Source organism: Gymnogyps californianus, chromosome 5 (assembly GCF_018139145.2).
Source record: "Gymnogyps californianus isolate 813 chromosome 5, ASM1813914v2, whole genome shotgun sequence".
NCBI classification, from domain to species: Eukaryota; Metazoa; Chordata; class Aves; order Accipitriformes; family Cathartidae; genus Gymnogyps; species Gymnogyps californianus.
Window position 1 is genome coordinate 14,460,771 of NC_059475.1, and position 15,176 is coordinate 14,475,946.

At 37.0% G+C, this 15,176-nt stretch overlaps 1 protein-coding gene across 1 annotated transcript in view; it reads left to right on the forward strand.

Annotated features, from left to right (window-relative positions):
• Positions 1 to 15,176, forward strand: part of INSC (INSC spindle orientation adaptor protein) — a 139,715-nt gene that overhangs the window by 78,432 nt on the left and 46,107 nt on the right. The window contains exon 7 of the mRNA XM_050897501.1: positions 3,400 to 3,525. Within this exon, the coding sequence (XP_050753458.1) occupies positions 3,400 to 3,525 (126 nt within the window). The remainder of the gene's footprint in view (positions 1 to 3,399; positions 3,526 to 15,176) is intronic.

The window sequence follows — 15,176 nt, forward strand, 5'->3', positions numbered from 1 at the left end:
TCCTACCTTTGGAACCAAATGTTGCTAAAATACTCCTCTGTCAAGTCTTATGACGCGTACTTAAGCATCAAACAATGTGACTAACTCGCTGTATCATTGTCTGGGGTTGCATTGCAGGGATGTATTTACAAAAGTCTTTTTTATTACATTATATCTATTAGATTTTGATCCTGGGATCTTTCATCTTAAACATTATAAATTAGTCTTGGTTGTTAAAACTCTGCCTTCGTGTTCTGAGAGCATAAGGAGACACTAAACCCCAGAAATTATAAATTTTGAGTGGACTTGAGCAACTGTCAAAAATTAGCATTACTTGAAGTAAACTGGTTCTAAATTGATTTGGCTTTGTAAGAACCAGAAGAATCAGTAAAAATCAGTTCCAGAGTTACAATAAATAAATGCTGGGACATAGAGTGATAAAGAAAAAAGTCTTTGTAAATAAATCCATTTCACTGATGATAATTAGAGTCTAATACCAACTGTATTGAACTGGATGCTGTAATAGTCTCCTAAAAGAGAGGGAGGCAAAAATGAAGATAGCCATACCTGCTTATCACACCCTTCTTTGGAGAATGCTTGACTATTCGAGTTCCATATGGATGTGCAGCACATCACTTGCTCTGAGAAGTTTCTAATACATCTTGGCCTTACCTTCTTTGTACATCAGTTCCTTTTCTAGTAAGTATTTACTATGAGGATTTCTTTGGAGATCATCTTTCAAGCTAGTTGTAAATGTTGTCCTCCATCATGAGGAAAGGCTTGATGAGAATTCACTGCACTTTGAGTCATTTCAGGCTGAAACTGCAAAATATTACACCTTAGAGTTGGATGCCTTTTCCCTGCCCTCTTTATTCATTCAACTCACTATGTACAGTGGGGCTTTTTATACTCATGACCTCCTTCACATACTTTTTGTGATTGTATTTCAGGTGATTTTGTTATCGGCTCCTAGCCCTTCTGAACAGCATCTCAGGGATGTCTCCACAAAATTGAATTCCTGTTAATCCAATATAGGAGAGAAGTAGGTCATCAAGCAGTAAAGCAAGTTCTCCTCTCTTTCAGATACTGCTTCACAGAGTATGTGAAGCCTGTCCCAGGTGAAACTTGAATTACAGCAAGAGCAGCATTTCATGTGTTATTTGGTCAAAAACTGGAAATGCCAAAAAGTCTTCAAAGAATAACTAAAAGTATGCTTAGACATATTGGGAGGTTTTGGAAAGGTGCAAGTTAATCTCCAAAGCAAGCAAAGCCCAGTGCTGTTATGTTTCTTTATCTGAATGGCACTGTTTACCCATTTGACCAACTTATGTGTATCCCTATTAGATAGAATAGTTTTGTCATCATTGCAAAAGATACAGGGGACAAATCTTGAAAAAGGTAAATAAATCCTGAGGAATGCTGAGATCCAAGTGAGGGAAGTGTTTTTGACAAACCATAGAATCAAAACCATAGAATCAGGCTCAGTGTTTCCTAGCTATTCCATATTTCACTTACAGCTCTCTAGGTTCATTACGTGTGATCAATATTTTACAGCTTGGTAATGGCACACAGGGCACAAAATAAACAGTTTAGATGTCCTCCTGACAAATGCAGTGATAAATCACTTCCCGTCCCTCAGAGGCAAAAGCAGGGCACCCATTTGTCATACAGAAAGCTTGAAGCAAATGTGCCAACATCACTTGAGCTTTACTAGTGTTGTCCATATACTTCTGCTTATTATGACTAAAGCAGAGAATCAGATCATCTCCGATTCCACTGAACTGTGGGGACTTTCAAACTGATAGTAAAAAAAATACTAAGAAAAACCTGGTTACCTTAGGTTTGGGGACAATACTGTAATAGGTTTTTTCTATATTTTTCATAGATAATTCAATTACTGCTTGGGTGAAATATCAATATCCTTTTGTGGAAGGAAAAATATGATTGAAACTTTTTTGTTAGTGTACTACCTCTTTTTTTATTTTTATTTTAAAGGCTTAGAAATGTCTTTCTGTGGTAGGCTATATATAGCAGTTCTAGATATAAAATAACTCATATAGATAGATGTGCACTTCTTACAATTCCAGAAATAAATTTTACTCTTAACAAACCTCAGTAAGCCTACTGTTTTTACTGATCTCACAGAAATTACATATACATATGCAAAGACATAACATAAAACTTCTATCTTGAAAATATATTGAGGTGTTAATTTTGTCTAATTCTAACTTTCTTATAAATCAGTATATATTTTTGTTAGACTGAACAGATAGCTTTGCTTGCTCTATTATTCTCTATTCCAGCAGAACTAGCACAAAAATGTAGAATTCTGAAAATGAGTGAAGTCTGAATTGTAGTCCGGAGGTGTTTTGTCAGTACAATCTGTTGAGCTTTCAAATAACACAAATGGTTGCGGAGAAAAAGATTATTTCTGTGAATCTGAAAATCTATAGTTTTATACAGAGGCTACTGAAACAGGCTTAAAAAGAAGGGTGTATATTACACTTGGTCCATGATTCCAACTATTTTTAATTTTCTACTGTAATCTGAATACTTTAGTCTGAGATCTTTCATCTGTCATTAATGTTTTCAATGCTTTCCTCTTCATTATATGTCTGCTCTTACATAATATAAGGCATCTTTAGTCTACCTGATGGCATAACATTTTGAAATTAAGAACAATCCAAAAAAACCCAGCCACATGAAGCACATATATTGTCTGTATTTATTTTTATCTTTCCATTTATTATGTGAACTTTGCCAACACATATGTTTACAAGCTGTCTTGGAAATGATTTAGGATGGCTACTGTAATGATGTATATATACTCAAATCTTTGTCATTATTGCCATATTTAAAGAAAAACGTGTAGGAACGCGAATTTTATGTATTAGAGGATGAAGATATGCATTGTATCTGTATAGAACTTGACACCTATTTCCACCTTATTTTCAGTAGCTTTTCAACCATATGATCTTCTCTTTCATATTTTAGCATTAAGTAAATATTGTATGGAGCTCAGAAACGTAGAGGAATGGGAAATATATGCTAACAAAAATCTGTTTTAAACTAATAGCATATGGTTGAACTATCACTTAAATGTCACTCCAATTGCTGCCTATTGATAATTCTTTGTAATTTTCACATGAATGTCAAGTTTAATTTAAATTGCGCTTGTAATTGGTAAAAGTCAATCACTTAAGCATACCTCCCACTGAGGCTATATTATTTTTTCATCACTTAGTGTATAAGCATTAATCAACTTGAGTTCTCTGTGTGAGCTTAACGTCCTCTTTGTTGGTGTTGTGATGATAGCTAATTTGGATAAATTGCTAAAGGAATCTGCCCCCTATCCCAATCTCAGTTAAATACTAGGGAAACATTCAGTGCTGCTCTTCTGATTTTTGCTTTTCCCTGCAGGAAGGAGGTGTAGTTGCTCTCTTTAAGATCTGTCGCCAGGATTGTTTCAGGTGCCTTTATCCCCAGACACTGAGAACATTGGCATCCATTTGCTGTGTAGAGGAAGGGATGCACCAGCTGGAAAAGGTAGGCACTTCAGCGTTCTTTACTGCCTGCGTCGTAAAACAGAGAAGTCCTGTCTTTAATCTCTTCTAGGAATTGATAACTTGGTGGTATTTGATACTGTGCTCCATACTATGGTCATTTTTTCTGTGCTGAACACATCTTCAGGCTTCACGGAATTAGTCTCAGCAATAACATTATCCTATTCAGTTGCTTGCACAAATAAGCTTTCTAAGTGGGGATAATTTTCATAAAACAGGTAAACACATTGGTGATTACATCAAAAAAACTAGGGAAATTATTATTTCTGGACTCTGAAGTGTTTGTTTAGAAACTCCAATATTTCAAATAACCCTTAAAAGACAGAAAGCTTTATACCTCTTTAAAACCTTTCCTGACGCTCAGGTAGGGCACCTGCTTGTGGTACTGCAGTAACTTGTGAGAGTTGTAATTGCACAGAAAGAACTGGGACAGATATAGTAGCTAGCCAATAGGAAAATGTGTCTGCTAATCAGCAGCAGGTCTCATAAAAGCCAATTTTAACCGGGATGGCAAACATCAAAACATTATCCAGATAAAATTATATCAACTGCTTAGACTCCATTCATTTCTCACTCTCACTACATACTGCTATGTTTTGGAAAATGAACACTTCTGGTCACTAAATCATGATCTCATCCTTTGTATTTCATAAAACAGTCATCTTCCACAGCTGAATAATGGCCTCTTCAAGTTAATGATAAATGATTTCACTGCCACTTTACATTGACGTATCTTGTAATTTACTGCCCAGAATTCAAACAAACTGTGACAGAACATCTGCAGCAAAAAGCAAGTCTCTGAGCTTACAGTAAATGAAGATTACTTAAATTTTTTTTGACATAATGCTGGTTCAGACTGACACCAGAATCGGTCTAAAAGGATCTTTCATTATGTCCGCTATAATAGTGGAATTAATAGAGGTAGAAATGGAAAAGATTGATTCAACTCACCTGGTCCAATTCCTGGCAGTGTCAACATGCATTTAACGTGGCCCGTATCAAAGCTGACAAAACAGGAGTCCTAGAAAAAGTGATAACTCTCAAGCTCATATGTCTTTGATCTACTTTAATGTTGGTCACAAGTAAAACTGCTCAGGGTAAATTTGGTCACAATCAGGATTCTAGTAGGGTTTAAAGGATTTTTGACTGAAATCCCTACCACTGCTTTCAGTAGTTCATTTTTCACCTGGGCCTTCAATTCTTAAATCACATCTTGGCAAAACCGAAGTCTGCAACACGAGGGGCTTGGACATTAATCGTACTTACCTGACTGAACAGACAGCTTTATGACAGGAGTATTTGGTGATCACTTTGTCAACTTCTTTGCCTAAAATTGTGTTGCTGAGGATCCGTGTATTATGTGGGTCCAGTATTTGCCTGGGTTTCTGGTGGAGGAGAATGAGATATTTCATATATCAAAAGAAACAAAGAAATCTTCTCTGCAAGGAGGTTAATGTCCCTCCAAGTGCTAATGGAGGTTAAACAACACAGGGCAGTACAATGCTATGTCATCTGTAAATAATCTATCAGCTAGTGACAGCCTAGGTTTGCCAGTTTATAGAGCTGAGGAAGGATAGTAAACAAGAAAGTTTTACTACTCTTTGTACTCTCTTTTCACTCTTCTCGTACACCTATGTAGAAGCAACGAGATATTCTAACCATAGGGAATCAATGGAAAGTGCACGGATCAGATGACCAGTATTTTGATGTGAACAGCACTCCAGTTTTTTATATTGTCTTCTTTAAATAAGAATGATTTTTTTCTTTCAAAATTTGAAGTACTCTTGCAAAGAACAAAAAAGAGGATTAAAAATATTAGCGTTCCTGTCATTACAGAAATTACCATAGGACTCCTTATCTGGCAGAATGGGTGGCTTCTATTATCCAACTAAGTATCTGGGTGGTGGTGAAGCATTTAATTTGCTCTAATGTGCATATCATTATGCCACCTAGTGCATTAAAACATCAGTGCAATTTGAACTTGATTTTTAATAACAGAAACTTCATTCAAAAAAATAAAGCTTGGCCTCCAAACAATTCAGATTAGGTAATTCAAGATAAAACAAAAAAACAACAAAAAAACCCCCACACAACCCAGCCCCCCCCCTTTTTTTTTTCCAATTAGATTTCACAACCATTAAATTGTTTAAAAGACCACTTAAAAGAAAGCAGCGAGAGCTGTCATTTCTAATGCAACATTTGTCTGGGAGGTGAACTAAAAGGGGGTGGTATACTTTCTGCAGTAATTGCAGTGCTTAATTACTAAAAACATTAGGAATATTGTTTATTTATCCAATGCTCTTTGATCTTGCCAATTCAGTAGCAACACAAGAAGGTAACAAGAACATCTGTGTTAATGTAGATGGTTATTTAGAAAGCAAGTAAGGAAGTCAGTATTCCACAGGAGGCAATCCAAGTAGAGAGTATTTTAAGATTTTTTTCTTGAGTTTTAAGATACCTGAATATTAGGCTTTCTTTATAATTAGTGCAAATTTAATGTGAATGATGTTATACTGGTTTTAAACCATTTGTCTTGCGTGACTTTTTGGATTGCAATGTGGAAATACTGTCCTCATTTACTAATGAAGGAAAGTAACAATTGAGTGCTAATTTCTAAAGATGTAGAAAGTTGCCTATTTTAAGCAAAAATATTTTCGTCAATTAAAAAAAAAAATCTTGTTCTTCCCTGTTGTGCATCTTTAAAAATATATCTGCACTACTCTCTTACCAGCACACTTGAAAAAGCCATTATTACTTTTTCATCACCTCGATAAACAAACTGATCTTTGCTATAATTACAATAACCAAGTAGTTGTTGCAATGACTAGCTTTTATTCTTTTAGGTGAGTCTAGTTGGTTGTATGTACAATAATGCAAAATCAGTTGGTTAATAACCATTCTAAAACTGGTTTTTTATTTCACTTGCACGTACTTTACTGACTTTTGAAAAGGTACTGTTACTTTGTTGTACATTGAACTACAGATCTCCAGGAACTCAACAGTAACAAATTAGTCAGGCAATTAAAGTAGAAAGATAGTGAAGAAATAGTCTAATTTTGTGACTAAGGACCATGTGTAAATAAATGTTGTTCTACGTAACCTGTGCTCCACAAGTGGTAATTTTGGTGCTTCAAGCTGCTTATGGAAGTCCAGTTGTTTGGTACACTTTTACTTCATAATCCACTGCAACCCCAGCAGGTTTGAGATCATTCTTTGGTCTCAGCTGCCTGACCAGTCCCACTTCAGAGAGGAGTGGAGAGACCCTGGAAAAGCAATCAGAATTTTCCTCCTTTGCATTATTCCTGTAGCTGCCTGTCCCTGTACCCAAGAGAGCTTTGTCATCTGTGTCTTGTGGCACTTGAGCATGCAAAATTTTCAGGAGAAAGCTCACTGCATTGGAAAGGATGGTTATTCTTGGTCTAGGTATTCCAGAGTTTATGCAGAGACAATATATAATACAGGTAATAGATAATCCAGAAAACAGGTAAAATCGCTAAAACCAGAACAACTGAAAGGAGTTTGGGGGATGTGAGCATGATTGGAAACTGAAGAACAATGTTAGTGCTGCACATGCAAACCTGTTTGTGTATCCAGCCCTAAGGTTTAGGACAGAAATACAATGATGTAGTGGGAGATTGGTTCTCAACAAAGACATTTGTTGAGGATTCTAGAGGGAAGAATATCTGAACCTTCATGAGTGTGGTTTGAAAACTTCGTTCACCTCAAGTGTTCCCATGTAGGAAGGACTGTTGAAGGCAGAGAGTTGGGATAGATTAATGTATGCATTTCATGAAACTTAAGGTAAAAAAAAAAAGAAATTGTGATCTTGATTGTCTGATAATGTACATCTTGCAAATTATATTAGGAATAACTGTACTTCAAATACCATTTTCATTGTCAAGACACACATAAAATCCAACAGATATTGTCTTCAACACGAAGCAACTTTGCCTGGAAAGGGGGTTTGTATTTGAATACAATCATACATCTTTAGCACATAGTTTGCCTAAAGCAATTCTTCAGCCCTTTCCCTTCCTGAGGCTGCATTAGGTCCTTGTTTTGCAGAGCTCTCTGAACAAAGTGTCTCCTATACATATGCTGACATGCGGCCTCATTAAAGGCTAAAGACTGTGGCTGTTTCTCTGCTTCAGGTCTGTCCATACAATGCTTGTTGACTGGTGCTAGAAGGCATGTCTCCAATTTTTGCTCTACGCTGAAGTTCAGTTGTGTGATTTTCACAGAGGCAAACTTCCTGCTGCAATAAAAGAACTGCAGAGTTAGTTGAGAAATACATAGCAAACAGATAGTGCAAGGTACTGCAATTGCTACCGTGCATGTGAAACATTATTACATTAAAAAGCTGCAACTCAGCTGGGACCCAGATCAAGGCTCAGCTGGCACAAAAACATAATGATTTATACAAATAGTCATTCAAGCAGCTGCCTAAATATTAACACTGTGCAGTGTATGTTTACTTACCCTATTTAAACTACTCCAGAAAGCAAGACACCTGGAATCAGCTCATTGAGAGAAGATATTCCAGAGACACTGGTGACAACAGTTGTTACTTTCATTAATACAAGCTTCTTTTTAACAAATGACACAGCTTTTATCACTGTGCTTTAAGCAAAATTGCCTAGGTATAGATTATAAATTGCTTTGAATCCTTCATTTAAAAGCACGTTATATCAAATTACTTACCTCCAGAAAAAGAATCTGAAGGAGGGAAGCAAGTACAAAGTGTACAATTTTTGTGGTTGGGAAACTGTATGAATTTCATTAAGACTTCTTAAACATGAGTGACCTAAAATCTACTGTTCGCTGTGAACGCAGTCTGATTTTTAAGAACAACCATGATCTTACAATAATTTCTGGATGTAGTCTGTCAATGATACATATGAAAAACAAGCTTTTGGTGGGAATTAAGTAAAATGTTTATTGCAGAACCTGCAACTACAATTTATTCATAGCTTTTGGGTGAATGTGAGCTGATCATTCAGCTCAAACTATTTTGAACTTTCAGTTTCAAACATTAAACTCAGTCAAAACCAGGGAGTAACTTTGTTTCAGATGAAGTATATGTGTTGCCTTAAACTTCAGCTGCTAAAACCACTAAGGTTCATGTATCTGTAGGGTGAGACAGAAGTGAGAATTATGGAGAGGGCTTTGATTATGAGAGCTTGGATGACCTGGTATGAGGGTACAGTCACCACTTCTAAAATCTGAACACAAAAGTTAGCTGGTGGCCCATGGATTTCATTGTCACAGCATGTGAATGCTCCACAATCATGAATGTTTTTATTTTCATAGTACCTGGTATATGACAGAAATAACTTCATACCATACAACAGATCGCAAATTTGCCTCCTCTGAATGAACTATATAGCTGTCTTCATATTTGAATATTCCAAATGCAAAATACCAGGGGAAGCAAAGTATTAGTAATGGTGTCCTAGACAAGGTGCGTGAGATTGCCAGAGATTGGGATGGAGACACCCGTACGTTGCTACATTTAAAAGCATGTCTGCAGGTTGTTTGCTCCTTTTAAGTGCAAGAGTAGTGTGCAGCTTTCTGAGAAGCAGTGAAATGTTGATTTTTTTTTTTTTTTTTTGAATGGCAAATAGCAGCTTATTCACAGGACTTCCAGCAATGAGAAAATCTCACAAGTGTAGAGGTCTGCCTCAGCCTGTAGCGTCTCACTCCTCAGAGAAGAGCTTTGTGTTAAAATTTCTTTTTTTTCTGTTAATATATGAAAAATTCTTATGGCCTATTTCAGCGGCTTTGCACCCAGTTAGTTTCAGAACAAGGGATTAGATGGGCCTATAAGATGATAAAAATTACATAGCTATTTTATTCTAAAATGAGTTGAATTCAAGAGCTTAAAAGATTAAGCATTTGGGTTTTTTTAAGAAAAATATTTTCAAAGAAATCATAGTTTTCAAAATTTAGTTTTAATTCATGGAAAGTCAAATTTCCTGTTGTTCTGTCACCTGAGCGAGATAGAGCAAGGCTGGGTATTAAGAGCAAAATACAGGACTTCTGGAAGTCATTAGAAGGTGATAAGTTGTTAAGGGGCCCTTCTCTTGTCTCTTTCCCAGAAAAAAAGGTAACATGCAAAGTTATAATCCTTTCTGAGTTTTTCATCGGTCATGTTGACAAACACATTCTCAACACTGTTTTATGAAGGGGAATATCATTCTTGTTTTTTCTCCAAAGTAGTGCTTGTTTACAGGAAAAACATATGAATCTTCATGATTAGGAAGAGACTGGAAACTTTCTTTCTGTATGCTTAAAACCACAGAATACTGGCTTGTGCACTAAAAGCATGTGAGATGATTTAGATGGAAAGAGTTCAAGTGATGCATTCCTTTTACAACACTTTGGCTGGAGAGTCAACTCTTCTTCTGGTTTGCATAATGCACTTTTTTCCATCCGAAAACATTGTTTTGGCTCATCTTCCATGGCCCTTTGTAGCCAGGCTTTGAAATCATGTTTGTGAAGTTATGAACAAGTAAGCAGGAATGGACAAAGAGACTTCTATTGTTCTGAATTTTGAGAGAGGAGGATAACCTTTTCAAGACTAATTCAGGCAACTTTTGACATGCAGTGCAGAGCACACTGAAACTTGGTATCATTGATAGCTGGAGCTGGGAACTGTGTCTCACTGTTGTCACTAGGTAATTGTGTAGGTCACAGGAGAATGAAGAGCTACAATGAGACAGAAATATAAGTCAACCTTAAGGAATAGCGTGGGGAACAACATTTTCAAAAGCTGCTTTTCACATGGCCTTTTTGATAACCAGGCAAATCTATTTCAGTAGCTGAGTTTGTAGTACAATTAGATAATGTAAAGTTCTGGGCTTGCAGCTCTTTAATTTACTGGACACTTCTTCTCAGTAAGGCTGTTTAATTAATTGGCAGTGAAAAATGTGCTGGGTTTGGCAAATTACATTTCTGTCAAAGCCTCTGCAAGATTCATTAAATCGTATCTGAGAGTGCAGGAACTGCCCTTCCTCAACTGCTGGCTTCGTATATATTAGGTGGTGTTTCCAGTTTTACCTCCTGATTACACAGCTATGTATACATAATTAGTAAATGTAGCTTCTTTCAGCACAATCCCAGGCAAGTGTAGCAAGACTTCTTAGGTCATTGCAGAATCTGACCATCTTCAGATGTGACAGTCTGCAGTTCTAGGACAAAATGCTTTGGAAGTCATGGAAGGGACATGTTTCTGAATACTGAAAACCAGTGTGAAAACATGTTTTAAAAAAAAACAAAAACCACAACAAAACCCCCCCAAACCCACCACCCCCCAAAAAATCCAACAACAACAAAAAAAAGCTCCCAAACCAACTGGTGGCTAATCTCTGCAGTATCATTTGGTTTGTCGAAAACCTTCTGCCAGTTACACAGCCGATTAAAATTTGTTTGCTTTGTGGTAGTACCCACTTTATCATGCAGAGAGCAAAGCAAGTGTGTTTTTGATGGACTTATTCAAGAGACATGGAATTGAATATACTGATATGTTAGTGCAGGATTATGGGACACTGCCAGATCTCTGTAGGAAAAAAGTATATGCAAAATGCTTTGGCTGAGGTCACTACCATTATTCCAGTTCTGTTAAAATGACTAATTAAATTATAGTGGTTGTGCTGTTGTAGTCCTGATGGTCTAAGGAGATATGTATCAGTTGCTCTAATAAAAGATATTACTTCTCCTTACAAACCTTGCTTCACTTTAATTCTATTATACATTTTAGAAGAGGGAGAAAGGAGCCAGCAAGCGTAGCACTAAAGACAAATATTTTGATAATACTGGTGAAGTAGGACAATATGAAACTTAGCTAAGGAGTTGGTGAACAGCTGCCTTTGGAGGACACAAATTCTGTTATCAGTAGATCCTCATTTAGATGTCAGGCCTGGCCCAGATTCTGCGAACATATACACATGCACTTAGCCTTAAGCATGTGAGTAATTTCATTTAAAAACAAGAGAACCACTACCTGTTAAAAATGTCAACAGAGGTGCACATCTGTTGGTATGTTCATGGTTGAGGTTTCAGTCTGCAATAAATTTTCACAGAGTAAATATTCATTTGGTGATCACTGAACACATAGTGCTGCTGAACAAAGCAAAACTTTCAGAATCAGATCAAATAGGTACAAGACTTTTTTGATAAACCTTGTCTGTCTTTTCAATAGAGGCACAGCAGGCAGTCTATGAATTGATACATAAATCTATCTATAAATTGATAACAAAAGCGTGACCTGTCTTCTAACCCAACAGTGAACACTTTAAGTCTTTTGCCTTTAGTGTGAGCCCTTCCATGTCACCCACAGATTTAGGCTTTGCTTCCCTTTGTCCTGTGCTTAAAGTGGCATATTGCTTAAGCATGGATCTCTGATAACATGTCCACACGCAAAAATTTCATAACAGTCAAAGCAGCCCTGTTTTATTTGGGTTTTGTGATGTTTCAGTAAGACCTGATCAGGACAAGGCATTGCAGTGGCATTCAGGTATTATAAAGGATGTGCTGAGAGTAAATCTTGCCACTGCTCTATTGTATTTTTTTCATGACTCCAGAGCAGTGTTCATGCAGAGTGAGAGCTAATAGAATTAGGTGTACTTGGCATTTGGTTCCCCAATGTGATGCAGTCACTGTAGGAGGAACAACCTCTCTTCTCATCTGTGTCCCTCAGCTCTGTCTTTTTATACACCTCTCTTTTTTTAGCTGAGGTGCAGAAGAGAGAGAGCCTTCAGATTTTTTCTTCTTGTTTTAAAAAGATAAGTTTCATTGAAATAGATTTTGAAAGCTGAAAAGGAAAGTCCTCAGACTATGCCAGGTTACTGAGGTGTACACTTCAATGTGCAAGATCAAATTGGAGCAGTGCCTGTAGATTGCCATTCCCTCCAACTTCATTTTGAAAATTTGAGCTGGTGCCAGGTTACCACTCTGCACTTGTTTGGCTCCCATATAATTTACACATGGTTTTTGCAGTCAGTTATGTTGGTATTTTATGCTATCTATTGATTTTGTATTTCACTAAGTATTTTATTTAAAGCACTCCAAATAGCTCTAGATTTATGTTTCAAAAGTCAGGATGTTAAGAGAATTTTATAAATGAAAAATAATTTGGAAATCACCAGATGATGATTTTTCTGTAATGATTTAAAATATTGCTTAAAGCAATGACAATCATTGAGGCAGCAAATGATCCACGAATGACGTCTGAAGGAACAGAAGCCAACACATCAAATGACAGGTGGGTTTTCCCTACCTAATAATAATAATAATAATCTATCAAGCAAATTTAATTTTAAGATGAAAGAAGCAGCTTACTCAGCTCCTAAACTGAAGGCAGAGATTAATGAGAATCAATTGAAGCATTTAAAAAGAGTGCAGGGAGAGAGCTATTTTGGACCTCAAATATTCCTCTTGTCCCTGATAGAGGCAGAAAAGAAACTGGAAAGACATGGCCTTACAGAAAGACCTATCAGATGAGTAGCTTTCACAATTCTTCTTTTCTTCTCACTCAGCAGGAAACTGTTGCATCACATATCTGCATTTGTATCCATATGTAAGCATACTGAATGTGCTTATGTTGTACACATTAAATAGCTTAGCTGTAGCCACAATAAAGTGTGAGGAGAGATAGGGGGGAAAATAATTATTAAATGAGACAGACACATTAGATAGCTCCCCCCTCACAAAATCTCTGCTGAAAGTAGATGCGCTAGTCTAACTTGACCCATCCTACTGCGGACTTCATGGCTCAGTATTGTTGATGATTTTTGTGACTCATTAGAAGAGTCTGAAGAGTTTACTGCTCAGAGCCTCGATTTCTTCTTTGACTGACCTTTGAGCTTGCCTAAAACTCCCCTGATTGCGGAGACCTCTGCAGGAAGAAAAGTGTACTTACATAGATGTGGTTACACAACAGGGATTTAAATGCCTTTGGAGCCTGAGAATTCAGTACTAGCGTTATTTTCCCTTCTAAGGCTTCTGCCACGTTTATTTTCCTGCCTGAATTAACTATGACTCTTGGAGTTTTCTAGTGCTCTGTATGGTTTCTTGTATATCTATTCTTGCTTGCATAATATTGACTTTCAAAATTTTTACACACATTTAATTTTGAAGGACTGAACTCTCACAGATGCACATTACTAAAAAGCAAAAGGAGAAAATCCTTTCTTCATTCATCTAACTGCAACTATGGCATTCCTCACTAATATAAAACTACACTTACAGAAGTACTGAATGACCAAACACCTCAAAAATAAAAAAAATATTTCTCCTGGTTCCAGGTGATTTATATTTCTTTTCTTTGGGGCATGCTAGTTGGAAACAGATAGCTCTGTATGTTCCATCTGCTGGAGTTTTTAACTCATCCATAAATGAGCTGATCTCAGTCATACATGAGGATAACATGATGGAGGCTGCTAGACAAACTGACTGGCTGGCTTTGATCTGGTAATGAATATTGGTCATCTGTTGGGGTGAGAGTCAGGACCTGAGAGCGCTGCAGAAAATTGTTTTTCCTCGGAAGAGCATCCATATTCTGAGTTAGCTTCTCAGCTTGACCACTTCCTTGGGCTTGTTTTTTAGTAGTAGTTCAAAGTAGCAAAATACATAAACCTCAGCTTACGCTCAACTTAGACCTTGGCTCTTTTCCAAAACCACTTCTGTAATTCTTGTACTCCCATGAGTGTTACTACCCTTCCTTGGGTTCACCATGGGGTTAACAAGCCTCTTGCATCACAGCACTTACCAGTGTTCACACTTGCTCAGGCAGCCAGGCTGTAAGAGTCCTGCTATGACACAGGGTTCAGTGCAGGTCTAAGCTGGGAATCTTTTCTAGCTGCAGGTACTAAGGAACTTTTGCAAATTGGGTCCCAGCAGTGCTCCTGAAATGTGCAAGCTCTGGATATTGTTACTGAGAGGGAAATTCACAGATTTGTATTTTGCAAAATCTCATTTTATACATATACAGTTGCTTGTGGTTTTTGTTTGTTTTCACCCAATGTTTGCCAAAATTATGGTCAAAATACATGGTTCAAAACCTCTTTTCTCTTTCCTCCTCTTCAGTATCTATCACTACCACAAAGTGAGAAAACGCTTTACAAAACAGGGAAAAAGTACATACAGAAAACTTTTTTTTATGGTAACAGCTTTGACCAGTTCTAGCACTGGCCACTATTAAACTTTCTACCAGTAGATTTGCTTGGTTTAAATGAGTGCTTAGCAGTTTAACTTTCCCAGCCAAACAGCATTGTATAAACACAAAACTGTCTCAGGGTTTTCCTGTCAGTATTGGTATATTCTGACTCTGTCGCATGGGCCAAATGCTGACTCGTACTGGAGCTGAGTTTTTTCCCAGAGCTAGTTGTAAAAAAGAAACAGAGGAAATTAAACCCTGTGTAAGCTAGTTGACTAATTAGCTGAAACTCAGTATCCTTTCCTTATGATGTGCATTTTAAGTCAGGGCTGGAAGTATTGAATTACTCAGGTAAAGTATCCTGCATGTGCTCCTAACAAAAACAAAGGAAGTTAATTGTATAAGTTTTTTATTACCTCATGTTTGTAATGAGCTAAGAGCCGTCATGTGGCTTAGCTGAAGCTCACCCATGATATGTA